A 26730-nucleotide genomic window follows, 5' to 3' on the forward strand; every position below is an offset into this window, starting at 1 on the left:
TTCCCAGGTGAAAGTCAAATCCTGAGGTTCAAGTCCAACAGCACCATGAGTAACAGAATCAAGCTAACATGGGTTCGCTACAGGCCTCCTGACTACAGAGATCTCATCAGCTTCATAGTCTACTACAAAGAGGCGTGAGTCCTTCTAGAACCCTCTCTGATGTTCCCACACTTGACCCCGTTGCGATCAACTAGATCTACGTTGTCATTTTTGCCTAGAATCCAAAATCGTCATTCTTACGTCTGTGTTCCTTGATTTTAGTCCGTTCCAGAACATCACCGAGTTTGACGGCCAGGACGGCTGTGGCTCCAACAGCTGGAACATGGTGGACGTGGACCTGCCCCCGGATAAGGATTCTGACCCCGGGGTCCTCCTGTCGCCCCTCAAGCCGTGGACCCAGTACGCCATCTTTGTCAAGGCCATCACGCTGGTGGTGGAGGACAAGCACATCCTGGGGGCCAAGAGCGAGGTGGTCTACATCCGCACCAACCCCTCAGGTAGGCCTCACCGCTCATGTGGCAGTAGATATCCCAACGTAATCAATCGCCGATGCTACGTGCACAGAAAACGGGCATGTTGCTACCCTGCTAAATTGCTGCGGAGAGTGATACCTGACTTGATGTTTGGTGAAGTATCCCCTTTCTGTTTGCTTCCTGGCAGCCCCCTCCCTGCCCCTGGACGTGCGTGCCTACTCCAACTCCTCCACCCACCTGGTTGTGCGCTGGTCTCCTCCCATCTCCCCTAATGGCAACCACACCTACTACCTGGTACGCTGGCAGCAACAGGCGGAGGATAGGGAGCTCTACCAGCACAACTACTGCTCCAAGGGTAAGACTGCCACCCGTGTATGGTGTGGCTTGCAGCGGTGGCAACGCAAAGAGAATATACAGCTCTCAAGCGTTCCTCAGTGACAGTGGAGCCCTCCCCCACGTGTTGTTACAGAGCTGAAGATCCCCATCAGGATAGCAGCCACTGGAGTGACTGAGGTAGAGGAGGACATCAAGTCTACATACCCAGACATGGCCGGGGGGGAGAAGGGCCCATGCTGCCCCTGTCCCAAGTCTGTCGGAGACCTGGAGGCCGAGGCCGCAGATGCCTCCTACCGCAAAGTCTTCGAGAACTTCCTACACAACTCCATCTTCACACCGAGGTATGGTTATGAAGAATCATCATACTCTGCCTTGCATCGAGGTAGATGACATTCGAGCATTGTAAAGCCAGCTGAGAAATTCGAGGGAGTATTGTTGACTTTCTTTTGTCTGCCCTGACTTATCACCTTAGAGAGATCAGGGTGTCCTTTTGGTTCTTACACTATTCGTACACACCATGCCGTTTCCAGGTCCTGTCATGTATGCTGATAAGAATGTCCACGCGTGGTCTCAACGGTCGTTTATCACCTATTACTAACGCCTGAAGGTTGAGTTTAAAAGGCAATATAGAACATTGTTTTTCTTTCATGATCCTTATTTCGTCTTCCTTGTGCGGCGGCGAGGTTCAAAGTATAAAGGGTTGGGCAACTCCCATGAGCCTTTGAGTATTTTGCAAATGAATCATAGAACCCGACATGGGACCAGACTTTGGCTCTGTTGCTACAAGGGAAGGTGGTTACCGCTGGTCCCAAGAGTTTGGAACTTCCACTGATGATCTAGGTGTCTAAAGTTGAACTAAACCTAGTGCAGTAGAAGGTCAGCACACGATCCGGTCCCTCTCTATCGCCTCATCTAGCTTTTCAGAGGGTCTGGACCCCAATAATTGTGATTTAAGATACAACTTTTGTTCATATTGATACAGGTCACCTTTGTTAGTTTTGGCCAAGGAGTTGCGTTTTTAGTCGTATTACCAATATAAGAATACACAGGGGTGTACATGAAATGAACCTGGTTGGACAAAAGGACTCACTCAGCTGAAGTTGCACATGTACCCGCCAGTCTTCAATGTACCGTTTATGAAATGCTCTCTGCTCGTAAATCGACTTTACAGATAAGGGAGAGGCTGCGATGCACTCTGTAGTGGTCCCAATAACATTCCAGCTTTGACTTATACCCCAGGCAGTAAAGACCTGAGACTGGGTGATTTTTCTCCCCTTCTTCCCTAGTCTGAAGGGAATGAACATAAATCTTAATGTCTGGGATGTCATGGATGTAGGACAGAGGGCCATTTTCTGCCAAAACAGGAAGTGACATCTGTGTCAGGTTATCTCCCACCCTTGTTACGGCCATGGGAATGTACTCTTATACACTAATAGTCAAATGAACACTCCCAGATCCTTTGCACTTGATTCCGTTTGAGAAATCTGTGTGTGTCTGTCTGTGTGATGGAAGTTTGTTTTAGATCTGTTGCATAGTAAGGATCCGATAAGCTGATTTTGGACATTTTGGTAACTCTAGAGTGACTGTGGCTCAAGGAACAGGTGTTTGTGGAAACGGATCTTCCCGGCTCGTCCACCGAGACCCAGACGCGTACACTGGGTTTTCCACTCCTGCTAAGGGAATAATAAGCGTGGCCATATTTCTCCAAAACCGAAAATGGTGTGTGCGTGTGCACCTCATCCCTTTATTGTTCTGCCGGGGGGGGGGGGGGGGGGGGGCTTGTTCCTTTTTTCCAGGGCTGTTTTGTCATCGTCTGGCTGTCGAGGAACGCCGGCGAGCCAAAAACCTGTCAAAGGCGTCTCATAGCAATGTTTCTGTCCCCCAGCCAACAGCTCTAACTCCACTGAAGAGTCCATATCTATGAGGGTGGGGGCACACAAGGTCCTCAACAACCATGGAGGGGGGGAAAAATTGATTTAGAGAGAGGGAGGAATGAGAGAAGAGATTGAAAGAAGAGGAAATCATTTCCAGTCCGCCGCTACCCGGCTCCCCTCAATACATTACATACACACACACACACCACTTTGTCTGCACTGTTTGGAAAGACTAGCTGCCAGGAAATGTACAGGAGCCCCATCTGGAATAGTAATGGAAGAAAGGGAAGATCCTCTCAAGCTGGACTGTAGAGATCAATGGGTATGAGTTGGGCTGGTGCTGGGCCAGAGAGAAGGAGAGCGAGAGACGGTGGGTGTAGGATGGGAGAGAGATATCCAATACACACGCACGCCTCTTCCTCAGATTCCCTGTCACCACTCGTACCAACGACAGGCCGAACGCTGTACACGCCGCAACTTTATCCGAGACATTTGTTTGCAGCGGCTGAAATGGAGACTAAACACAGTGTTTTTAGGGTGACTAACCGTAGCCTCGGTGGCAGGGGAGCAAAGTGACTAGAGGCTCTAATTAAAGGCTCTCTGGAGGTCTGTGAATGGAGATGTCATGGCCCTGGAACAAGGGGGCGGGGTGGAGGATGGACAGGAGTTCCCTGGCAGCTGATCTGAGGCCAGGCCTGCTGTCCAGAGTCTCTACTTGCTTTGGCACACACAAACACACACACATCCATCAGGAGATAAATAAAGGCCTCCGGCCTCTCAGCAGAGCAAGTGCCCATGTTCCTTCACAGGGGTGTGATAGTGGGGTCCCTTCCCCCACACAATGCCTACCGGTGTCATGTGAGGACAGGCATATCATGGAGGTTTGAGATGAAAACAGACTTGTATGAGGGAGACAGGCCTTTCTGCCTGGCTCTGGCTGCTACAGCTGCTGTCCAGGTGTTTTCCTTGAAATCTCTGATCTCACTGTGACATCGACGATTCTACAAACCTAGCGGGGGTTGCCACAAAATATCACACTGTTTGACTCCGTCTCTCTCCTCTTTATCCTCCCCTCGGTTCCTGCAGACCCCCGGACCGGCGCCGGCGAGATCTGTTTAGCATTGCCAACGCCACCTTCTCCCAGGTCGCCACGAGCCCCAGGTTCAACGCCACGGACGAAGAGCTGGCGGAGCGCGAGTACGACTTCCAGGAGCGTGCGGTGAAGGAGCGCGAGCTGCAGATCCCAGGGCTGCAGCCGTTCACCGTGTACCGCATCGACATACACGCCTGCAACAAGCAGGTCAAAGGCTGCAGCGCTGCAGAGTTTGTCTTCTCCAGGACGAAGCCTGCAGGTACAGCTCAGCTGGCTTCACAAACACACACACACACAATTAAATTTTGGTTATTAACAGTTTTACTTGTTCGGAGACTGGGTCAGATGGCTTAGCGGTTAGGGAATTGGGCTATTACTCAGAAGGTTGCCGGTTTGATTCCTGGCAGCGCATGACGTTGTGTCCTTGGGCAAGGCATTTCACCCTACTTGCTTCTGGGGGAATGTCCCTGTACTTATTGTAAGTCGCTCTGGAAATGAGCGTCTGCTAAATGACTAAATGTAAATGTAATGAAAGAACCTCCCTGGCAGTTTGTTAGCATGGAGGCCCATAGACTCCAGGGTGAACTGTGTTCTCCAAGCCGTTTGTAAAGAGGGCGTCGGAGGGAGCGATGTGATTGATGCGTCTGGTGTTGGATTGTCCTGTGGTGGTTCCAGAGAGGGCAGATGACATCCCGGGGCCGGTGAGCTGGGAAGGACAGGAGGATTCGGTGTTCCTGCGCTGGCTTGAACCGCTCCGACCCAACGGCCTCATCCTCATGTATGAGATCAAGTACAAACTCTCCACTGATGTAAGTGACCCTAATCTGACCCTAATTCTTCATAACAATGGAGCCGTAGGCCGGTTTTTCCTCCCCCATAACACAGTATGGGGTGGTTCAGATGGCTAAGCGGTTAGGGAATCGGACTACCAATCAGAAGGTTGCTGGTTCGATTTCTGGCCGTGCAAAAATGACATTGTGTCCCTGGGCAAGGCACTTCACCTTACTTGCCTCGTGGGGAATGTCCCTGTACTTACTGTAAGTCGCTCTGGATAAGAGCGTCTGCTAAATGACTAAATGTAATGTAATGCATGTAAAAGTAGGCGACGTATGGTGGGTCTAACTCTGTGTGTCTGCGGTCATGCAGCTGGAGAAGCATGACTGTTTGTCACGCCAGCTGTACCGGGAGCAGAAAGGAGCACGACTCAGTAACCTGGGTCCAGGGAACTACTCTGCCCGCGTGCGTGCCACCTCCCTGTCAGGCAACGGCTCCTGGACCGAACCAGTGGCCTTCTACGTGACCCAACATGAACGTAAGACATGCACATGCACATCAAGACAAACATACTTTTATAAACAGTGACACAACTGTTTTTAGTATTGTTGGACTGTATACATCTGCTAAATATAACTGATCTCAAACTGATCAAATTGTATTTTTCCATGCGATGAAACAAACAGGAAATCAGTTTGCTTCCTTTAGCATCTGTTAACCCTTGATGGAATGCTCCTCTATAAAGTGTCTCTGATTCCAACAGGGTACGAGTCTTACCTCTACATTGTGATCTTCGTGCCGCTGGCGGTGGTCCTGGCCATCTGCTTGCTCATCACCACCTACTTTGTTGTGAGCAAGAAAAGGTACGTGTATGTGCATGCACGTCAATCGTAAAACCCTAGCAAGACAAGACTCATGACAACACGACATCTCAGTATGCGGTTGGGCAATTAGGGGGTGGGGGATTAGGTAGGGATGAGGGGCAAGATCGACCGTATTTTTAGCTGGGGTGCGAAAGAGCCGAGGTGTATGTTTTCACTCAAGATGCTTAATGGTGCTACCGTAATGATCTTTTAAACACATAATTCTGGCTTCAGGGGTTGTTTTGAAATCAGTTTTATTTTATTTTTTTGGGGGGGGGGGGGTAGTCTGAGGTGAATGTTCATGGGCCTAAACTTGTCAGGAAAAAAAGTTATTGTCGTATAACACTTTCCATTAATTTGCTGTTAAACGTGTGCGCTCCGTGTCCTACAGCTGTGTGCTCTGGTTTCCATAGGAACAGTGACAGACTCGGGAACGGAGTGCTCTACGCCTCGGTCAACCCAGAATACTTCAGCGCTGCAGAGAGTAAGTCAACTCCACACTGTCCACCTGCACGTGTGTGTGTGTGTACGCGCGACCAAATTGTGACCATTTTGGACGCATATCAAATGCTCGACTCTGGCAGGATCTGTGAAACCCCGGTGTGTGGTTTTTAAATCAAATAAATCTATAAATCTATATATCTATATATCTATAACATAAATATTGTAGTTGTGGGTGCTCAAATGTATTTGCTGCTGCTCCTAACATACGTTGGGAGCACCAGTGATGCCAAGTAAAAAAAAAAAAGAGAAGTTAATTTCCCCCCCCCCCCCGCCGCCCCCAACAGTGTATGTCCCAGACGAGTGGGAGGTGGCCAGGGAGAAGATCACCATGAACAGGGAGCTGGGCCAGGGCTCCTTTGGCATGGTGTATGAGGGCATGGCCAAGGGCGTGGTCAAGGACGAGCCGGAGACTCGCGTAGCCATCAAGACGGTCAACGAGTCGGCCAGCATGAGGGAGCGCATCGAGTTCCTCAACGAGGCGTCCGTCATGAAAGAGTTCAACTGCCACCACGTGGTACGACACCGGCATGCACTGCAGCTTGGAGGATGTAGAGAGAGCACGTCTTCAATCGAGACCTGGGAAGGAATCCAAAGCACAATAATCCCAAGAGCCTTGACAAGCTTTTATTAAAGATGCCATGCCTGTGTGCTGTGTGATTGGTGCAGGTGCGCTTGTTGGGCGTGGTGTCGCAAGGCCAGCCCACTCTGGTGATCATGGAGCTGATGACCCGGGGAGATCTGAAGAGCCACCTGCGCTCCCTCAGATCCAAAGAGGTACGCCCTGCCCTCCACTGGCATCTCTCCTGTCTGGTCTCTTACCCCCTGCCAAACACAGCCCTCCGTCCCCGTGACCCCTCCCCCCATCCTTCTTCATGTGTTCAGGGCCCTGAACTTCTCAGATCTTGTGTACCTGGAGTCCCTTTCTTCTCCTCCAGGTCTAAACTGTTTCCCCTTCTCTCTCCCCCCCCCCCTCTCTCTCTCTCCTCCTTGGTGTCCCCTCGCAGCAAACCTCGTCCGCCCTGTGCCTGCCCCCCCTGAAGAAGATGATTCAGATGGCGGGTGAGATAGCGGACGGCATGTCCTACCTCAACGCCAACAAGTTCGTCCACAGAGACCTGGCGGCCAGGAACTGCATGGTGGCTGAGGACTTCACCGTCAAAATAGGAGGTGGGGGGAAAAGAAATACAACGGACATGTCATATCGTGTTGTGTCCTCCTCTGAGCCCAGGAGGCAAAGCAGAATGAAAGCATGAACACTGTAAGCTACGTTTCAGATAAAGGAGATATGGATGGTTTGAACGTCTTGCTCTGTGTGTGCAGACTTTGGCATGACGAGGGACATATACGAGACAGACTACTACCGTAAAGGAGGCAAGGGCCTGCTGCCAGTACGCTGGATGTCCCCAGAGTCCCTTAAAGATGGCGTCTTCACCACCAACTCAGACGTCTGGTAACTGTCCCCTCCCACGCACACACACACACACACACACGCACACACGCGCGCACAATAACTTCTTCTGGGGGATCTATTACTTTGGGAAGAACTGCAGCTTATTTCTCCATTTACCCATACAGTAGAGATAATCTTTGCCTAGCAACAAAAGACCTTAACATAAGATCACAGTGTCCTCTTTAGTCAGACAATGCTAGAGGACTACAGTTAGGAAGACCCGTTGAACTCAGTGAATTCTACCTACTTAGAGGCCACATTTTTGGTTTGGATATTCAAAGAGAATGGCTAAAAAGGTCCTGGCCCAGCTTCTGTGTGTTTAAGTCCAGCCTGGTGAATATTTAAGTTGTATATTTCCCTCGTGTTTTTGTTTTATCTCGACCCGCATGCACACACTCTTTTCCCCTCTCTCTCTGTCTCCTCGCTCCCCCTCTCTTTTTGAGGATTGCTCCAGGATGTGGACATCCACTTCAGTAACAGCTGCAGTCGATACACACACCGCATTCCTCCTCTTCCCTTTCCCCTGCTCCATATCTTGAGTCAATTTGTAGATTCCATGTAGCGATAAGAGGCCAGTCTGGCTCTCAAAGGGTAAGATGGGGGGGGAGGGGTGGTGTGTGTGATATTTTCACTGGCTTTAAGACCAAGGGCCTCAGTTAAACACACCTCTTAATTCTGTTTCTTGAATTAGGAAGAGGGAGAGCGAGAGAGCGAGAGAGTGAGAGAGAGAGAGAGAGAGAGAGAGAGAGAGAGAGAGAGAGGAGAGGAGAGAGAGAGAGAGAGAATGTCCCCAGGCTGAGAGGCTGCTCTTTTGTAGTTGTCCAGATGTTGTGAAATTACAGAGCGGGCCCGGTCAGCTCTGCCAGGAGAGGCAACTGCCCGCCACCCCACCCTCCATATCTGCTTCTTTGAAGTCTTGAGATTAAACCCAGCGCAACGTGGAAAGAAAATTCGCGTCACCTTCGAAGATGGTAGCTGTGTATGCATACCAGAGAAGCCAGGAGTTAGGGCAGCCATTTTTCTGGCCAGAGCCTCTTTGTCCATCTCCGGATCCAGTTTTAGGGGCCTCAGATGCACTTTAAATATTGAGGCTCTACCCTTGATGTCAGGGGGACCTGGAAAAATATTCATCACCTTAGTAATTTTCATTCTCCAAACATGAGGACCTAAAAATGTATGTTACAAGTATAACTATAGTAGTAGACAAAATGACAACACGACTGGATGTGGTATCTGTGAATATCTGATCATCAACAAAGCCTCTTAGTATATGGCATTTGTGTGTAAGAAACTTTACCCAGAGTATCCATGATCAAAACAGCAGAATGTTAAGATAAGAAATGGGTTTGAGCGGTTACACAATGATGTGAGAATTTTAAGAGATTAATGTCGATTTTTTTGTGTCTTGGTTCAGGAATCAATATCCCTTGGTATCCTTGTACTCAGAGACTTGCATAGATAGTATTGTTTGAGACAGAACAGATTGGTTGATAATCTTTTCACTTTTAAAGCCCTCTTAAAGTTATGAGATAGTTGTTTAGATGATAACTTTGACTTGTAATCAGACTGGACAATGGAGAACAATAATGTAGATATAGAACTGTGATGTGTGTACCAATGTAAATCTGCCTGTCAAAGCGTCCAGGTCTCATCAGTGCAGGGTCTAAAATATCAGGTCGGTTGGTGCCAGCTAATACCACCACATTGGTTGCAGTGTTGAACCCTGAAGAAGAATTAAAAGAAATATTGCAGTTACTTAATATACAAATGTTTGATTACAGGTGGCATATTAGTGAATAATTTAACATTTCATTAACATGAAAAAACAACGCAAACTAACTATTGCTTTAGTTCTACTTTTTAATATATATTAAGGCGCAATAGAAGAGTAACAGCCAACTCAACCATAAATTGGTAAATGAATCTCAGTTTTATGATAATATGTCTCACTATTAAACCATGCTCTTCATTTGTCTCAAACGTTGCTTATGAAGCTGTAGTACATACTAGGGATGGGCATAATTAATCGACGATCGATTATCGATCATTAAGAATTTAGTCGATAACATCATTTGTTCATCGATAAAACTAATGCGTGTTCTGTTGCGTAGTGTGAGTCTTGAAGGATTGCAATGGATTTCGCTATGTGGCAGCAATTAGCTAAACATTTTACCAAATGAAGCCAATGTTTGGAAAAAAACGTCACAGGCCTACTCAATTACCAGCGAGTTTCCATAGCTATTTCAAAAGTAAATATGAAGAGGTCACGGCGAAGTGTAGCGTGAGACCATATTGACAAAAAAATTCCTTTGTTCACTGCCAACACTGCAAAGCTTAGTATAAATACAACTCCTCCACGACACAAATGATGTACCACTTGAAGAACGTACATCCGACCCTGGTTAGTGGCGGTGCATCCTGCTCTTGGTGCTAGTATGGCACGGAGGAGCTGCGATGCACAACGAGCAGAGAAAATTACCCAACGGATCTGTAAATCCATCGAGATGGATATGCTACCCTTAAGTATTGTTGACGGCGAAGGTTTTTATGAAGCTTTGTTAATTAGCCGGAAAAAAACGAGGGTCAGTTGTGTTTGAACACAGCTTCTAGCTGTCGGCTCCGCTTCTAGGAGTTACAGAAATAGTTGTTTTTCTTGTAATACCTAGTAAGGGGTCCCATTATCGTCCACCTAGTTCTCGACGCTCGTTAGCAATGTTACCAAAATGTCGTTATACTACAAATTAAAAACGTTAGGCCTATGTCACAGCATTATACTTTAATATATAGATACACACCTATATTATAACATTCCGGTCTTGAAATCCAATCCGGATATGCCTAGAAATGTTACTTTCCTGATTTTAACAGTTAGCTAGGGGGTCCCATTATCATCCACCCAACCACTTTCAATGGAGAATTGTCAGTTTGACGCTGCGGAAGGCAGATGCAACACATACGGTTTGAGAGCGTAATTACACACTCAAATCTCGAAGTAAGAAGCTGTAATTTGGTGTGCAATATAATAAGATGTGTACATATCGATGAGTTACTTTCTTTCGTTGCTGCTGCATATTTTCTTTAAGAAATTAACGGAAGAAACGGTTGTGGACGATAATGGGGCCCCCGAACGTTGGAGATTTAGAGTGGACGATATTAATAGGGCCCTTTACACTACAGATCTCAATGCGGAAACACGCTGTGTTTTTTCTATTTTCACTGCATTTTACTATAGCCTATAAATTGTGAATTTTAATATAAAAATTTCAATGATTAATCGAAAATCGATCGTTAATTCTCCCGACGATCGATTAAGACAATTTAGTCGAATGCCCATCCCTAGTACATACCATCCATCTCCACCAGCAGCTGGTTCAGTGTGTTCTCCTGCTCGCTCTGGCCTCCAAAGTTCCCTCTTCCACGCTTGCGTCCCACAGCATCAATTTCATCAATGAAGAGGATACAGGGCGCATTTTTGCGGGCCAAGACAAACAGGTCTCTGACCTACAGAGAAAGAAGATGATAGTGTTAGGCAGCTATGATTTGCTCCACAAGGCAAAGGCCCTCTGCGAACAATATACCTGGTGCACGAAACCAAGTAAATGACGACAGTCTGCAAACCAAATAGTAATGTGCTTTGACATTAAAGCTACAGGTACTAAAAACAGCAAAATACTTCCTTAAAAAACACACAAAGAGTGATATTATGTTGAATATAGTAGTATAGTAAAATGCCATTTGGTTTTGAACCTCTGATAAATCTATTCATCTACCCTGTGAAAGACGAAGTAGGAACAATCCGTTTTTATTGGAATTATTAGTTTGACATTCAGAAACATTTGAGATTCCTAGGTAAACCATGGAACAGACCCCATTGTGGTCCTTTTAACAGGTTCAGTAGTTCCAACTCGAGATGTGCTATAATAACCTACTTTAAGTCTGTATATTCCAAACTCTGTATTACAGACTCTATGATATATAGAATATAATTATGTGTTGGACATTACAAAAATAAACTATTCTCTGTTTAAAGCTTGAATAGACATTAGCTCATCATAACCCTAATAGCAGTTGACTCTCATATCTCTTTTGACTCTTAGTTTTGGCCATGTTTTTTCATTCATGTGTGCCTAATTATTTGTTTGGAGTTGTTTGCTTACCCTGGCAGGGCCTACGCCAACAAACATCTCTAAGAACTCTGAGCCATTGACGGTGATGAAAGGGACGTTGGCCTCTCCAGCAGTGGCCTTAGCGAGGAGGGTCTTCCCTGTCCCAGGTGGTCCTGTCAGAATGGCACCCTGGGGAGACACAATGAAGAGCTTGACATCATCCCAAGTTTGCACAAACTTGCTTTCTCACCAAGATATGGTGAAATAAAGTCTAAACTGAAAATTCAACCTCTGGATCAGATTTTAAGTGGTAGGGCTACTAATGAATAATCGAAAAGGAAAAAAAATTATCTAGAAAAGGCCTTCATACAAAGACAAAGACTTCATTTTCAGACAAACATGCAATAAAAAATAAAGCTTGCTCTGATCTTTTAACTCACTTTTGGAATTTTTGCACCCAGATCCTGGTACTGCTTGGGGTTCTTCAAGAAGTTCACAAACTCCATGATTTCCATCTTGGCCTCCTCACAGCCGGCCACATCTTTGAATTTGATGTTGATCTCATCCTTGATCACCTTGGCAGTGGTCTCGCTGACACTAAAGAGACCGCCCATGCCTCGGCCCGGTCTGCCCGGCCCAGCAGGCCCCCGTCGTAGCATGAGGAGCAGGAAGCCAATAATGAGCACGGTTGGGAGCATGCTCAGAAGGAAGGAGCTGATGGTAGAGAGGAGAAGAAGGTCGAATTTTCAACAGAGATACAAATAACATGTAATACCAGGTAGGTATGGACGTTTTGTTTGCCAAATTTGAATACAAAATGTATTAATCCCGGATAAAAATTATAACCCACACTCCCAATCTTACCCGTCACTCTCTGTGGAGTAGACCACTGGCAGGCGATTCTCACCCTCAATTCCCATCTCATACTGTGAAGTCTCCAGATTACGCTCAAATGTATCTACGCTGCCGATATTGAACCATACATATTGCTGGGCACAAAAAAAAAAAATTAGACACAATGGTTTTGACGTGTTTCTTGTTTGCTTGAATAAAAAAACTGTCACTGGGACCTCCATGCACATTTTATTTTTATAATGATTTAATTTTGGTTTTAATAAATTTTCTAAAAGGAAACCTTACTCCATCAACAGGAGTCTTCCCGGGAGAAAACACCACTTTTACATAGCGCTTATTTACAACCTCCAACCGATCCACCTGTGGAAAGAATGACCTGATGCTTACATGGTGGCTAAATTCTTTCAGTTCCACAGCAGGTTTGGGAGACTATAAATGTTCGGTTTCACGATGACACATTTTACCAGTCAATTTGAGTGTGGCACACAAACATACATACAAACAGGAGGACCAGAGAAGCCTTACTTTTTTGCTTTCTGTGTGGTTGTTTATTTAATTATTAATTCTAATTCAGAGCAGCAGTTCATTATTTTAGTGTGTGTAGTGTTCATTTTTTTACTCTGTAGCACTTATCACTGCAGAGCTATCCAACTGGTAAAGAAATAACATTTATACTGATTTACTATTATATAAGAATATAGTCCTAATTTTTGCTACAATGACTATCAAATGTACACTGATGGCTCAGGCCTACTACCATGTAGACACCCCACTATATATCTGACCATACTGTAGTTTCCCACACCACTTAATACTGCCATGATAACATAAAATCAAAATACTTACCACTCCTTTTGAGAGGTAATTATTGACAAAGTCTTTCCAAGTAACTTCTCTTCCCCCATCACGAAAAAATAAGTAGTATGTGACAACTGTCCAAAAGACTGTCCCACCCAGGAAGTACATACGGAAATCTTTGTCATCCCATGGCACATCACCCTGTGGATGTTGGTTTAAGAGAAAAGGAGAATGGACAATGCCTACCAGTTAAGAAATAGTATGTATATTTTTTCTTTTTCAACCATTACATTTTTGGTTTAATTTCTTACCTTCTGAAGCCGGCTATACCAAGTAGATTCCTCCTTTCGGCCTCCTCTCTTTCCTCCTCCACCTGAGGCACCTCCTCCCCCCCACCAGCTCCTCCTCCACCGGATTTCTCTGTGTCTTTCTGTCCATTGACTGGCTCAGCCTCTAAGTAAAATCAGACAATGTCACCGAATTAAGTTCATTATGCAATATACATTTTAAAGCATGTGGAATGGAACTAATTTGGTTTTGTATTGCAACTTCCAAGCAAAATTACCTTTGGGTGTATTTCCACTGGATGTGTTAGGTTCGCTACTCTTTGGACCATTCTTAGCTTCAGGAAAGTACTTTTCAAAACCTAAGACAAAAAGTAATAAGAAATGGCACAAACTATAACGTTATATTACCTGGACGTTAAGAATCAAAGTCATCAGTGATGTTGGTCAGAGCAGACAGGCTCCACTAGGATTCAGTGAAAATGGAGTGGTTGGCTATTGACTTTGTTTATTAGAGTTAATATTCTATCTTTATTTAGGTTATGTTTATCAAATGATTCGTCTTTTGTATGAGCTAACACGGTGCATTGCCAAACTGTTGTCATTCACAATTAGATGGATTTCTACTCAGAACAATAAACTTGTAAATAAGCAGATGGCTATTCTGTTCATCTTGCACCATATTGCCCAAATTAATGGGTTGCATCATTGAGTCGTATTGGGGTTTATACAGTATGTTGTCAAGCGATTGACTATAAAATCAGCATAAACTCGTATGGGACTATAGGCAAAACAGTGATCTTGTCAGATGTTATAAGTTAATGGTTAAGGTGTGCACTTTGTAGTTGTGCGATTGACTTGTGTTCCGTCGAATTCATAGCCTAATACAAAACTAAAATGGCAAACTGATGTAAACAGGGGTGCATACAGCCAAAAACATTAGAAAATATCAGCATAATCTTACATAAATGTATTAATATGAATGTTTACATTGTGCATCCTTAGACAAGATGTTAAACTAAAAAGGGTAAAAACAAATCCATACCTTTGGGGGGTTTGGAGCAAATGCTTTGATAGGCACCTAAGACCTTGGCAAGTATAGACCCTCTTTCGATTGCTATTTGGGCATCAGCATAACTTGAGACCTATTGGGGGAAGGATCAAGTAGTATCAAACATATTTGTTAGAAGTAGGCTACTACATTTTTACTATTTAGTATCAACTCAGTGGTTGACGGAGTTGTCCAAGATGAGAATCATTGCTCCAGGGGCATATCCAGACAACCACTGAAATTAAGAAAATGTAAGCAAAATAAAAATATCAAATATAGTCTCAAATCTCAATTTTTCAAGATTCCAATACACTTTTCAGCACAATATAGCTAATCCAATATTGTATGTGTATTGTCTCAGTGAAGATTATTAGGCTATATTAATGACACATTTCTGGACAGAAAAAATAAACAGATACATATCGAGTTCAATACGTTTTGCACTTTTATTAAAACTAGACTAAAAGTGGATAAAGAAACTCTAATGTCTAGCTGGGTTAACCAATGGTGGAGTATTGTAAATAATGGGGTCATTCAAGGTTATTTTTTAATTTTTGTAACATAGCCTAGAAGCTATATGAAATTTGGGTAATTTGTCATCCTTATTGCATTGTGTGACACATTCTAGAACTAAGACATCCTGCAGTCTCGCAGACTCCTCCAAATTGTTGGGAGAAGTTGACAAGCACACGACCACAAAACGACCTAAAAAACGAGCTGTACACCAACAATACTCAAGTTTTCCTGTTTCATGTCCTCCTCACTAGGTACACAATGACAACTATAGTTGTAACTTGCCAACTAGGTTATCAATATTGCACTCAATTCTCTTCTACAAGCTACATGGCTGTTCCGAAACACGTTCGGTCACATTAAACCCATTTTAGAAAGCGAGCAAGCTACCTGGTGTGGAGGAGGCTTAAGGTAAAGAAAATTAAGTCTAACATTAACCAGCTAGACACTGGTTAAATAAAGTATACATGGTGATGTTATGTATTGTGCTGCGTATTATCCAACAGGAACGTCGTCATCAAAGTCATACAAGCAGGCCTGAAAAGGCATGTTGCTAGCTCTGCGTTGGTGGTGATGTGATACTAGAGCAGACATGACTTTTTTCGTGTAATTAAGTCATGTTAAAGATCCAGAATCACCAGCTTCACCCTGGCTAGTTGTATTGATCCATTCACCGGCCAAATTTCAAGAGCATACTGCGAGAAAGCAAAGTAATGGTCAGCAGGCATGCTAACGCGTTAGGCTAGTGTGGTGGTGCTGTCAGATAAGACTCCAGTGCAACTTACCAGTCGGGCATTGCTTGTTACGTTTGGAGGCAGCAGAACTTTGAAAAGATTCCTGCAACCTCTTGACAAGCGAAGGTATCCATGGGCCATTCTGACCGTAGCTAATATTAATAGCTAACGTCAACAGAAGTTTTAAACGTTCATCAAAACATAAGGACAGGACATCTGATGATCTCTCCCATTCCATAACACCATACACACGCCATCTTTGCAGTCGTCTAAATCTCCTGAATTACGTAGCTAGTTTACTTCTTCGCTGGATTGGCCCTAGGCAGAGCATTACAAAACTCGTCATCATGGACCATTTGCATTAAAGATGCAGACCATGGTCTCCGGTAATTAAAGAAGCATGTGTCTGAGACTGCTGCAAAGTGTAGGCTACCTAAGGAACAATTGTGTTATGGGTCTATTGGCAGAGAGCACCAAAAATAATCCGAAGTCAAGGAATAATACGTAAAAAATTGCAGGATGAATATTATGAATATTATTATTATTGTCATCCTCACCAAATAAATTGGTGGTCAAACTAGTGCATACTTTTTTGGCATAGTATGCAGGACAGTAATATTTTCATTTACTATTATTACATTTCTTCCAAGGACAACATCATGAATTTCATTTAAAAAAATATTAAGAAAAATCCTATATCTCACTCCAAAGCCTTAGCCTACTGTTGCAGGTCAGACTCAGAGCAGGGTCATGTCGAGGGGCTTCTTTGAATCATTCCTCAGTTGTGTAAAAACAAGTCTGAGACTGAAACACACTTTAACGTTCATGTCAGGATTCAGCAAATAACGTCCACCATTTCGTTCCTGCCTCATTCCAGGCAGTAGGTGGCGGTGATGCACTTTCAACGTTTCTTTTCCCCCAGCAATAGACATGAAAAACCAATGAGAAAGGGAAATGTCGGATGCGGAGAGGTAAGGACGGGGGATCGACAGATACTACTTTTGAAGAAATGCTGTCAGTTAACAACTAGGAATGAACCTCTTGGCGTGCGAAGACAATCAAGCTGTAGGCTTTACTGTGGATAAAAACCATGCCAATGAGTGACAATTTAGTAAAAGCACTGTGCTTGAGTAACTAGCTAGCTAGCTGCTACAAGTAAGATAGCTTGGCCGGGAGGACAGCTAGAGTCTAGTACAATTTCACTAGAAGCTACAGTAGCTAGCCTAGCTTAACTAGCTACGGGGTCAGACAAACTAGATCTGGGGTCTAAAGATCATCGAAAAGCAGGTTTCTCTTGGCTGGCTAAAGTGACTCCATCCACCTGGACACCACTTTCTGGCCTGCTGGTCTGACATCAGACATGTGAGTACAATATGTTAATAACAGCTATCACTAGCTAATTTCTGATATCTACGTTAGCCTAGCTAAATATGTCTGTGCCCTTCCTTGGCCAAAACGGTAGGTACCAGTTAACTCTTTCAAATAATGACAATCACAACGGAAGAAAGCTACATTTTGCTGGATTAACACTACGCAAAGGGGCTGTGCTCGTTATTGTTAAGCAGCTTGCTACCTCAGCCAACGCCTGTCTTTAACAAGTTACCAACCTAGCTGCCTTGGCCTTGGCACGTCACGATTTATTCCCAAATGCACGCCCCCTAGTACACAGTCCTTCCATACCGGTCGTCTAATAATTTCCAATAGAGCGTAGCAATGGTTTTATCTATGCAATTGCTCTATCTATGCCAATTTTATATCTATGCATGGATGGTGTTGTAGGTCTCTGCCAACTTGTAGCTCTAGTGCTTTGGGGGTCAAGCTACTGAATCGTTAATGAAAATTATTGAAGTTTACAATTGTAAGTCAATTAAATATTCGTCATTATACTTTTTATTTTATTAAAGGCCAGATCATGCTACTGTTACTGATGCAACCATCCTTCAATGGTACAACGTTGTAATGTATCGGGTGAAATGTAAGCATCCGAAATTATGAATATTATTCACTTTAGGGCGCCCACTTAATTGCACACGTTTTTGACACCGGGTTATCCAGGCAGTCATCTGTAATGACAACATTAATAGGCAATGAGACCTATGTTCTGGAAGTGGTTTACAATTTAAATACAGTACCAGGAAAAACATATTATCCCCTGGTCTAATGTTCTGCATTAGGTTTAGTAAATCAGATTATTATCAAATAATCCATTCTCAATTGAGATTTTTTTTCAAGTTTATTTGCCTCTTGACATAGTGATGTATATTTGAAACCCCTTTGTAGTATGATCCTGTTCCACTAGTTCATTCATATTGTTATTTTTACAAACCAGAATTGCTCTATACTATTCTTGTTGACTAAGATTGAAGTCTTATGTAGGGTCTGTTGTCTTACATGTGATGTGACAGTACAGCAACCAGCTGTTCATAATTTTTTTTATGTGCAATGTTCAGTACCAGTCAAAAGTTTGGACACATTTTCCCATGTGTCCAAACTTTTGACTGGTACTGTACACACACATACACACACACACACACATATATACACACACAGAGATACACATGCACACACACACAATGGCATAGCCTGTAGACAAGTCACTAAGGCCACAGTTTGTACCATGCACAATATGCATAATATTTAGGCTGTGAAGTGGATTTACTATAAAATTATATTCTTTCAATAGAAATAAGGAGTTGTATTTACCTATCTCCCTAGCATTTCTTCACCTCCTTTCTCTCTCCACTCACCCCTTTTTGTCCTTTGCAGGTTTAGTGTGTTGCATCTCAGAGGTGGACTGGCTGGTGTACTATGCAGAGGCTGCCTTCCAGCTTGCGACTCCTGAGCTGTGGCAGCATCCTGTTACCCCTCGCCTTCCCTCACCTGCGACCCACCTGCTTCCCCAGCGCCCCATCTCTCTCCCTCACTGGCATGTATGCCACCCGCCTGTACAGCGCGGCAGGAGGAGGAGGCGGAGCTGGGGGGAAGCCAGCGCGCCGGCCAGGACTGGCTGGAGCAGGGCTTCCCATCCTAGAGAACCACCATCAGCACCACCCACACCATCACCATCTGCCTCCTCACCACCACGCCCACCACCATCTCCATGCTCCTGCTCCGCCTCCCAGATACCCGCCTCTCTACCAAGGCCGCCCGGATACCCACAGAGGGCCTCACTTCCACAGCCACCACCAGCATCATTACCACCCACATCCCCACACGCAGCCACCTCACCTGGCCCCGCCTCCTCCACCTCCCCCTTTGCCCCTGCACACCCACTTTCAGCAGCACGCTCCCCTACACCACTATGCTAGCACAGGCAGTGGCGGCGCCAACAGTGGCGGCATGAACAGCAAGAAAAAGACCTGGAACTTCATTCATGAGAAGATGAGTTACGACACCTTCTTCACCATGAAACGCTTAATTGAGCGCTCGCGGCGGCCGGATGAGGTGCTGCGCTGGGTGACCCAGAATCCAGGCAAGATCTCCCATAACCACTACCCTATAGCCTTGCAGAAGATTGGCCAGCTGCTGCAGACTGGTGGGGGAACGGGCGGAGCTGCCACAGAGGTGGCCTTTGGGTCCTCCTCTCCAGGAGGGGGCAGTGCGAGTGCGGGAGTAGGGGATGGAGCTGGGGTGACGGAGAGGAATGGACGACAGATCCTGGAGCACCAGGATTTCCAGACTCTGTGTGACGCCATCGTGAACGATTGTGCCAAGTTTGACAACTTCAGCATAGTCAACTGTCTTTATGCAGTTGCAGCTCTTGGTAAGTCATTAACGGATATTTACTGTGTATAATATGTACATATTCAGAAAAATCGAAAATACACAAACTGATGTGATACATCAATTGATGGGGGGAAATTCTATGAGCTGAGTCCCTCACTGAAACAACATGGCATACCTACTGTTCTCTTGCAGGAGAGGGAAATAGTCACAAACCCAGTGTGGGTGATATTTGTAGTTCATTACATAAGGGCTATTATTGTTAATGAAAGATTTTACAGGTTTGACTTCACATTCTGGAGTTTTTAAATGCAGGTTATATTATTGTTACAATGTTATTGAGTACAACGATAGGTGAAAAATATTGGGCCTACTTAAAAATTGAGGTAATAAATAAGTTAAATAACTGTAATTATGGTATTACTTATAATATCATCTTGAATGTCATTTATAGTTTATTTCCTTCTATACCACCAGGTCTCCCAGTAATTTGCGAGTGGTGCAGGTCCTGGAGGTGGAATCCCAGTCCCGTCTCAACCAGTTTAACCAGAAGGATGTGTCTATGGTGTTCAGCTCCAGCATGAAGCTTCACCCTGGCAGCCAGCACCCGCTTACTGAGGCCTGCCTGGTGGGCCTGGAGAAGAATCTGGAGCGAGAGCGCCACCCACAAACCCTCTTTCTTCTGCTCTCTTACTATCGCCTAAAGTGGCGCTTGCTGAACCCACAGGACGCTGCCAATGGAGGCACCAAGGTTGACACCGTGCACCCCAACCCAGAACAGCTGCTAGTCAACAGGTGGGGTTCATGACCAACGCAAGCATAGTTTTTAAATGGAGCTGTGCATGCATGCATGAGTCTTGCCCATTGGAATACTAACGCAATTGATGAATCTTTTATGTATTTGTTTGTCTTTCAATTGTGAACATATGCAAATAGGATTGTAATTCTAATACTTAAGGACTCAAATGTAATCTAGTTTTGAATTTAGCAACCCATACGCTAAAAACGTCCCTTTGCAGGTTTTAAGTGGATGACTAAACTAGCTGAAAGTGATTTGCAATGAAGATCGCTTCAATACAATCCCTTTGTATCACAGGAAGATCTTGCGGCTGGTCAAGCACACCCTAGCCAGCGTCAGCGGAGTTCGCGACCAGGAGATGGCACTGCTGGATGAGATGCTGGCAGCGTGCGCTCGCGAGGCCAGCAACAAGAGCCTGGAGCTCATCTTCAGCTCCCATCTCTTCTACCAGAACAGACAGGAAAGGTTCATCAACAGCCTCGCTGGTATGCATCATTCTGGCCTTTTCCTGTATTCTGTAATGATGAAGCTTTAATAATAAATGACTTTGAATGGTATATGGTCAGTTTACAAAGTCCTTCACAATGTATATTTTCCAACTTTTCATAACTTCTTACTCTTTCAACACTTAACAGAGGAGCTTCCTAAAAAGGTGGACAGCATCACTCCATACACCATGGCCCTTATGGCCAAATATGTTGCCCGCCACCGGTTGAGAGACACTCACCTGCTTGACACCATTGCCAACTTCCTGGTCAAGAAGGGTGAATATCTGGACAGCAAGGTGACCCATATTTATTCAACCTTCTTTTCACATGACTTATGACTTATTATAAATAGGAATGATGAGATGTTTTAGCAGCAGTACCATTGCAAGGGATAGATGAGGCCGTGTGTAAATGTGGAGACTTTAACAATTTAAGGACCTGTAATTTGTTGAAGACCAGTAGTTTTTTTTTTACATGGCTGGTAGAGATGGTATGTAGAAAAAGAAGAAAAAGGCAAAAGTGTAATGCTCAGCTCATGAGGAAGGGCAAGACAAAGTCTTCTTGTTGCACGAAGACTCTTGGAACATCCCCCCAAAATGTTTGATTCTCCCTCCAGGTTATCCAGAAGCTGGTGTTCCCCTTCAGCCGAATGAGCTACCGGCCATCCAATGAGGCCCAGTTCTTCTCCAAGCTTGAGGTGGTGCTTGAACTGAAAGCCCTGAGTTCACCTCTGGCCACTGTCAACATCCTTATGTCCCTGTTCCAGCTGGGCCACTTCCCTGGCCTGGTCCTACACAGGGTTTTTTCCACAGCCTTCATCAGTAACGTCACAAGTGAGTACAAGGAGCACCTAAATATGAGTAGGCCTACTTGCAAGTACAGATACATGCACAAACTCAACAAGCTGTATGTGATGTAAACAGCCTGCAGTCCCATCAGTAAGACTTGTTAGCTAACATGCTCTTGATTTGGCACTAAAATAAAATAGAATAACTACACATTAAAAGTACAATAGGTAAGAATACACCTTTTGTCCCCTATGAACATGTTGTGTAAACTAATGAGGTCCTCAGAGTTGTTTAGCAACAGACAGTTTATTGCCCACGGAATGACCATTACAAAGTTTTGGAGCTGTCCGCTACTTTACAGCCAATTATGTTCCAGTAATCCTGTTTGGAAACCTACAGCAGTCTGAGCATGTCTTGAAGGTATTATGTGCATGCCGTGTAAATGGGTGACAGACTGTGTATGTATCATCTGTATGAACTTGTATCTTCTCTCTTAAACTTTTAGTGTTGCCTCTGTTTTTTGTTGTTGTAGACAGCCCTTACGCTCTCATCGTTTGCCGCTACTTGTCCCTGCTGGATGCAGCGGTGGAGCTGGAGTACCAGGACTACACTGGACCCAGACTGCAAGACACGCACAAGGTGCTCATGTTCGACCACGCTCTGACCGCAGACGAGGTCAACCGCAAATACAGGTACTGTGGGGGGAGCCGGGACCGTGGTTACAGGGTCTGTGTAGATGGCAGACATGCTTGTTGCCGGGGCGTAATTAATGGAAAATGGAAACTGCATTGCCCTTTAAAGTTCACTTTTCAGTGAAATTATCCCGAAAATCTGAATGTATCTCTTGCACTTGAACACTTTCACATAAAAAAAGAAAATAGGGGTTTAAACATTTGTTTTTGAATGTGCTGAAAAAAGCTGAAAAGTCGCTTCAGTTGACAATGGTAAACAGTACCAGTCAAAGGTTTGGACATCAAAACTTTGACTGGTATTGTACACATATACAGATGCACATACACGCACACATACAGATACACACACACACACACAGATACACATACAGATACAGACACACACACATACAGATACACATACACACACAAGCAAAACACAGGTTGGCAAAGTATCACATTGTTCACATCACATACAGTACCAGTCAAAGGTTTGGATACATTTTCCCATTCAATGGCGTGTCCAAACTTTTGACTGGTACTGTATATACAACATTTATAAAACTTGCAATTTTACTTAAGCAACATATCCAAAATAGAGTTGTTAATCAGTTTGTTTATGTGTCCTTGTCAGTTACAAGGGTCTTGTTGCAGAAGCCCTGCGACAGCTAGTGGGAGAGCATGGCTACAAACAGGATGAAGTGCTGCCCCCCGGATATTACACAGGTATGGGGAAATATCTAAGAGATGTACATAAAGATCCTTTGACACCCTATTCTGTACGGTTATCTGCCATCTGTACTGTTATTAAGGTGTCAAAAAGATGTCAATTGTACCTCAGGTGTATAACTTGAGACCAACTGTACATGACAGTTATAATGGATTATCTGACCAGTGTCTGTTTTATCTTTATTCCTCTGAAGACTTTTTGCTGTGGATTGATGGTTCTGGAAGGGTTCTCCCAATCAGGACGTCCGTGGCGTCTTTGGGGGTGGTCTCCACAGGCTGCCTTTCCACAATTAGCAGCGTGCCGAAGGCTCTAGAGGGGACCGGTTCTGTGGCGGCCCTTTCCTCCGACTTTCAGAAGTTCTCCCCTTTTGCTCCATTAGAAGAGTCTTGTGACCAGCGGCCCACGACGGACGTTCTTGGCGGAGGGCCCGAGTCGGTGGCCTTCCTGTCCCACCACATGCGGACTGCTGCAGGAGGCCAGGCCACATCTGCCTCAAGTGTGGGCTCAAATGGTGGTCCGCTGGACTACAACCCCTACTACGTGCCTACGCCTGACTACTACTCCAGCCTGGCCAAGGAGCACTCTTTGGAGAGCCAGGATAGTTCCACACTGAGCAGCCCACCCTCTGATGGATTAGCCCAGACAGTGGTTTCTGGGACCGGGGGACCCTCCTCTTCAGACTCCCTCTTCCAATTCTCCATAGGGAAGATACTGGAGGATGAGGGAGGGCCTCGGACAGTCATTCCAGGGAGCCAGAGGCCAGACTGTGAGCTGCCAGCCTTTTATGATGAGGTGACGTATCCGGAAGGGGGGAAAGGGGATGTAGGCCCCACCTCACCACTTCATCTTCACCCTGCTAATCGGACTGATGAGGAGAGGGCAGCCGGAGACCAGAGGCAGGTCAAGAGGTCAGTATGTGCTTTCCAACTTGAAAACGTTAAAGTGTAAAGTGATGTGGTTTTTTTTGTTTTGTTTTTTTACAGTTTCACACTCAATTGCGTTTGGCTATAATCTCCTTGACTAAAGTTCAATACGTCTCAATACAGATGTAATGATCCTGTCTAGCCTACTGCGTAGCCTACACCCTAAATCTTTTGGACAGTTGAGTTAATGGACTTTAAAATATAATTTGTGTTCTTCAGGGTCATCATGTCTGTGAATGATAAATGGCACTACTGCCATAACTCTGATGTTTTGGTGGGCTCACGGGCCATGAGAGATCGTCACTTAAACCTACTAGGATACATCATCCTACAGGTGAGTTCTGGCCCTCGAACAACTAGATTCTAGCAACAAAAACAACGTTTCTGTAATTCCCGTACACCCTTTCACTTTTAGCATAATGAAATGCAGATTTCAATGGCTGAGTGGTTAGGGAGTCGGGCAATTAAGGTTGTTGGTTCGATTTCCGGCCGTGCCAAATTACATTGTGTCCTTGGGCAAGGCACTTCACCCTATTGCCTCGGGGAAAATGTCCCTTTACTTACTGTAAGTTGCTCTGGATAAGAGCGTCTGCTAAATGTAAATGTAAAACGGCCATTGAAGAGGTTTTTAAGAGTTTCTGGAAGTGTTCCATCTACACCCATTTATGTGTTCCGTTCTGTTCTTTTGTCTTCCCTAGCTGCCCTATCATGAGCTGGAGAAGCTTAATGGTATAGAGGAGGTGAAGCAGTACCTCAACAAAAAACTTGTGGAAATCCCCTTATGACAACATGACTCACTGTGTGCTTGCTTGTTTGTGTGAGTGATTGTGTAGTGGGTGTTTGTTGGATTGATGAAAAACATGTTTTTCTGGGAGGAATACTGTTTTAACTAAATTGAAAACTTAAATTTATCCAAATGGCACTAAGCTCATGCCAAAAATAGTTACTTTCCACTTGATATGTTTAGTAGCATGTTGCCATACATGTGTAAATCAATGTTATTGCCACAATAGTACTTTTCATAATATACCTTATCACCATTGCCCAGTGTCTTTCAAAAGTCAACCAAAAAAAACGAACTTGTAGCAGATCCTCATATTAGATTTTATCAATAACATTTCTTATAGGAATTATTTGATTTTGGATTGGTGTTACAATAGGGTTTAAGATATTGAATATGGAATTTTGGGGACATTTGTCCCTTTTTGTATAATTAATTTCCACTGTCATGCACATTGGGGACATCAGTGTTTGGGTTAGGTACAGGGTAAAGAGGTTTCAGGGATGGGTAACTAGACGTGTTGTTTAAAAAAAATAATTTTAGTTGAATTACTTAGTAAATCATCACATACAGCTCTTGGTTTTGTGTGATGTACAGGAAGCTAAACTTAAATATGGGTGGGAAGTGTTAAGTAGTCAACTGTTTTGATTTGTTTTATATATTTTGAAAAATTAGATCCTACTTTGCAACTTCCCTTCTGGATCTCATGCAGCATCTTCTGGAAGAAGGGGACAAGGTATAATATGCCGATGATATGGGTTTTAAAAATAAAATCTAAAATTATTGAGATTATTTTAAACCTATAGGAACACTGAAGTGTTGATGAAAGACAGTGGACAAAATCAGTGGTTGGATGAAATGGATGTGGGTAAAGTGATACTTTAAAAGCATATATTTTTTATAAGGTTACATGCCGCACTGGTAAAGCAAGAGCTACTCAATTGATCTTTTACCCAGTTTTTGTTTTGCTGTGTCATATATAAGGAGTTCCACTGTCCACTCCCACTGCTACTCATGGCACCAAAAGTCCTCAGGTGACATCTATATTTAGAAAGTATCTTGTGTCCAGAAAGAATTTGGGATGATTGTTTACCGCGCTGCTGAAGGGGCTGATTCGTGTGCTGGGTGATTGCATCAGAAATGTAATAGGACATGTTTATTATAAGCGCTCTACTCTGTATGATGGGGAACTGTTTGAGCTGGGGCTATTGAGGTGGTACGAGGCAGAGTTGCAGGTGTCATCAACCAGGGTTACCCCAAAATGTATTTATTTTACTTGGCCAGGCCTACTTTGGTCACCCCAGAGGTTGTGTCACACATAGCAAAGGTGAGTTTTGGGACAGTCTCATTCACTTCCATTGTTATTAAATGCATTTGCTTTGCTTAGTGCATACTGCAAGTCTTCTGTGTAGCCCATGGTCAAGGAGAGAAATGGAGACATGGTGAAGCTACCACCCTGAACAACCTGTGAGTAAAATATTGTGAATGTGTTATATTTGTTTAAGTAGCTATTGGCTCTTGAAAATGGCTATAGCATTCTAAAAGCCTTTGCAGTGCCCTGTGAACAGAAAGCACTATAAATGTACTACACAAAGGTGGTTCACATGGGTGTCACTCCTCTGGTTCAGAGGATGGGCAAGTGTACAGATGTCTGGGTAAAGGTTGGGAGAGCTTGTTTATATATTGAAATGTCTATATAAAATTTAAAGAGGAATAAGACTGTTTTTTATATTATGGTCTCAGTATTTAAGTGTCAAGCCTGATGATCTCATTTGGGATTATTAAGGGTTAATGATGGGTTTGTGGATGAACATGCAACACTCAAACTGGTACAAACCACAAAAGGCAGCATTTATTGCAGTGACAAGGACCTCAACCAAATGTGTGGATTGAAGATTTGTTTTAAAGACATGTCAATGTCAGTCTTCCAGTCATTTCAGTGGGACCTAAAAATAAATCACACAGGGAGAATACAAGAGAAAAAGTGCATTTTTATTATTGAGGGTCAGATGTTCAAATGGAGGGGAAGCAGCAACAGTCCTTCCTCTGTGCTGGCTATCAGCAAGAACAAAGGACAAAAAAACGGCAGTGAACACCTCAATATGGCCATTTCCAGCCT

At 44.3% G+C, this 26730-nt stretch overlaps 3 protein-coding genes across 3 annotated transcripts in view; 2 read left to right on the forward strand and 1 right to left on the reverse strand.

Moving 5' to 3' along the window:
* The window catches only part of LOC124481774 (insulin-like growth factor 1 receptor), a 48003-nt gene extending 39927 nt beyond the window's left edge, over positions 1-8076 (forward strand). The window contains exons 7-19 of the mRNA XM_047041978.1: positions 8-134; positions 262-497; positions 661-828; positions 943-1150; positions 3770-4035; positions 4452-4585; positions 4923-5088; positions 5314-5413; positions 5827-5897; positions 6202-6431; positions 6584-6691; positions 6922-7084; positions 7238-8076. Of these exons, the coding sequence (XP_046897934.1) occupies positions 8-134; positions 262-497; positions 661-828; positions 943-1150; positions 3770-4035; positions 4452-4585; positions 4923-5088; positions 5314-5413; positions 5827-5897; positions 6202-6431; positions 6584-6691; positions 6922-7084; positions 7238-7371 (2111 nt within the window). The 3' untranslated portion in view covers positions 7372-8076. The remainder of the gene's footprint in view (positions 1-7; positions 135-261; positions 498-660; positions 829-942; positions 1151-3769; positions 4036-4451; positions 4586-4922; positions 5089-5313; positions 5414-5826; positions 5898-6201; positions 6432-6583; positions 6692-6921; positions 7085-7237) is intronic.
* On the reverse strand, positions 8037-16000 carry LOC124482000 (AFG3-like protein 2). The gene is given in 14 exon segments (XM_047042322.1): positions 8037-8048; positions 8259-8482; positions 8983-9090; positions 10715-10868; positions 11525-11662; positions 11914-12187; positions 12338-12462; positions 12614-12688; positions 13175-13327; positions 13438-13521; positions 13524-13579; positions 13692-13772; positions 14456-14555; positions 15760-16000. Coding segments are annotated over 14 exon segments (1674 nt in total). The 5' UTR covers positions 15850-16000.
* A 616-nt stretch (positions 16001-16616) lies between these two features.
* On the forward strand, positions 16617-26328 carry LOC124481775. The gene is made up of 11 exons (XM_047041979.1): positions 16617-17070; positions 18475-19475; positions 19909-20226; positions 20528-20715; positions 20866-21014; positions 21335-21551; positions 22039-22198; positions 22812-22903; positions 23101-23815; positions 24050-24164; positions 24529-26328. Exons 2-11 carry the CDS (start codon positions 18517-18519, stop codon positions 24613-24615), a joined length of 3000 nt encoding a protein of 999 aa, XP_046897935.1. The 5' UTR covers positions 16617-17070; positions 18475-18516; the 3' UTR covers positions 24616-26328.
* The last annotated feature ends 402 nt before the right edge of the window (positions 26329-26730 follow it).

This window comes from Hypomesus transpacificus, chromosome 19 (assembly GCF_021917145.1).
Source record: "Hypomesus transpacificus isolate Combined female chromosome 19, fHypTra1, whole genome shotgun sequence".
Taxonomy (NCBI): domain Eukaryota; kingdom Metazoa; phylum Chordata; class Actinopteri; order Osmeriformes; family Osmeridae; genus Hypomesus; species Hypomesus transpacificus.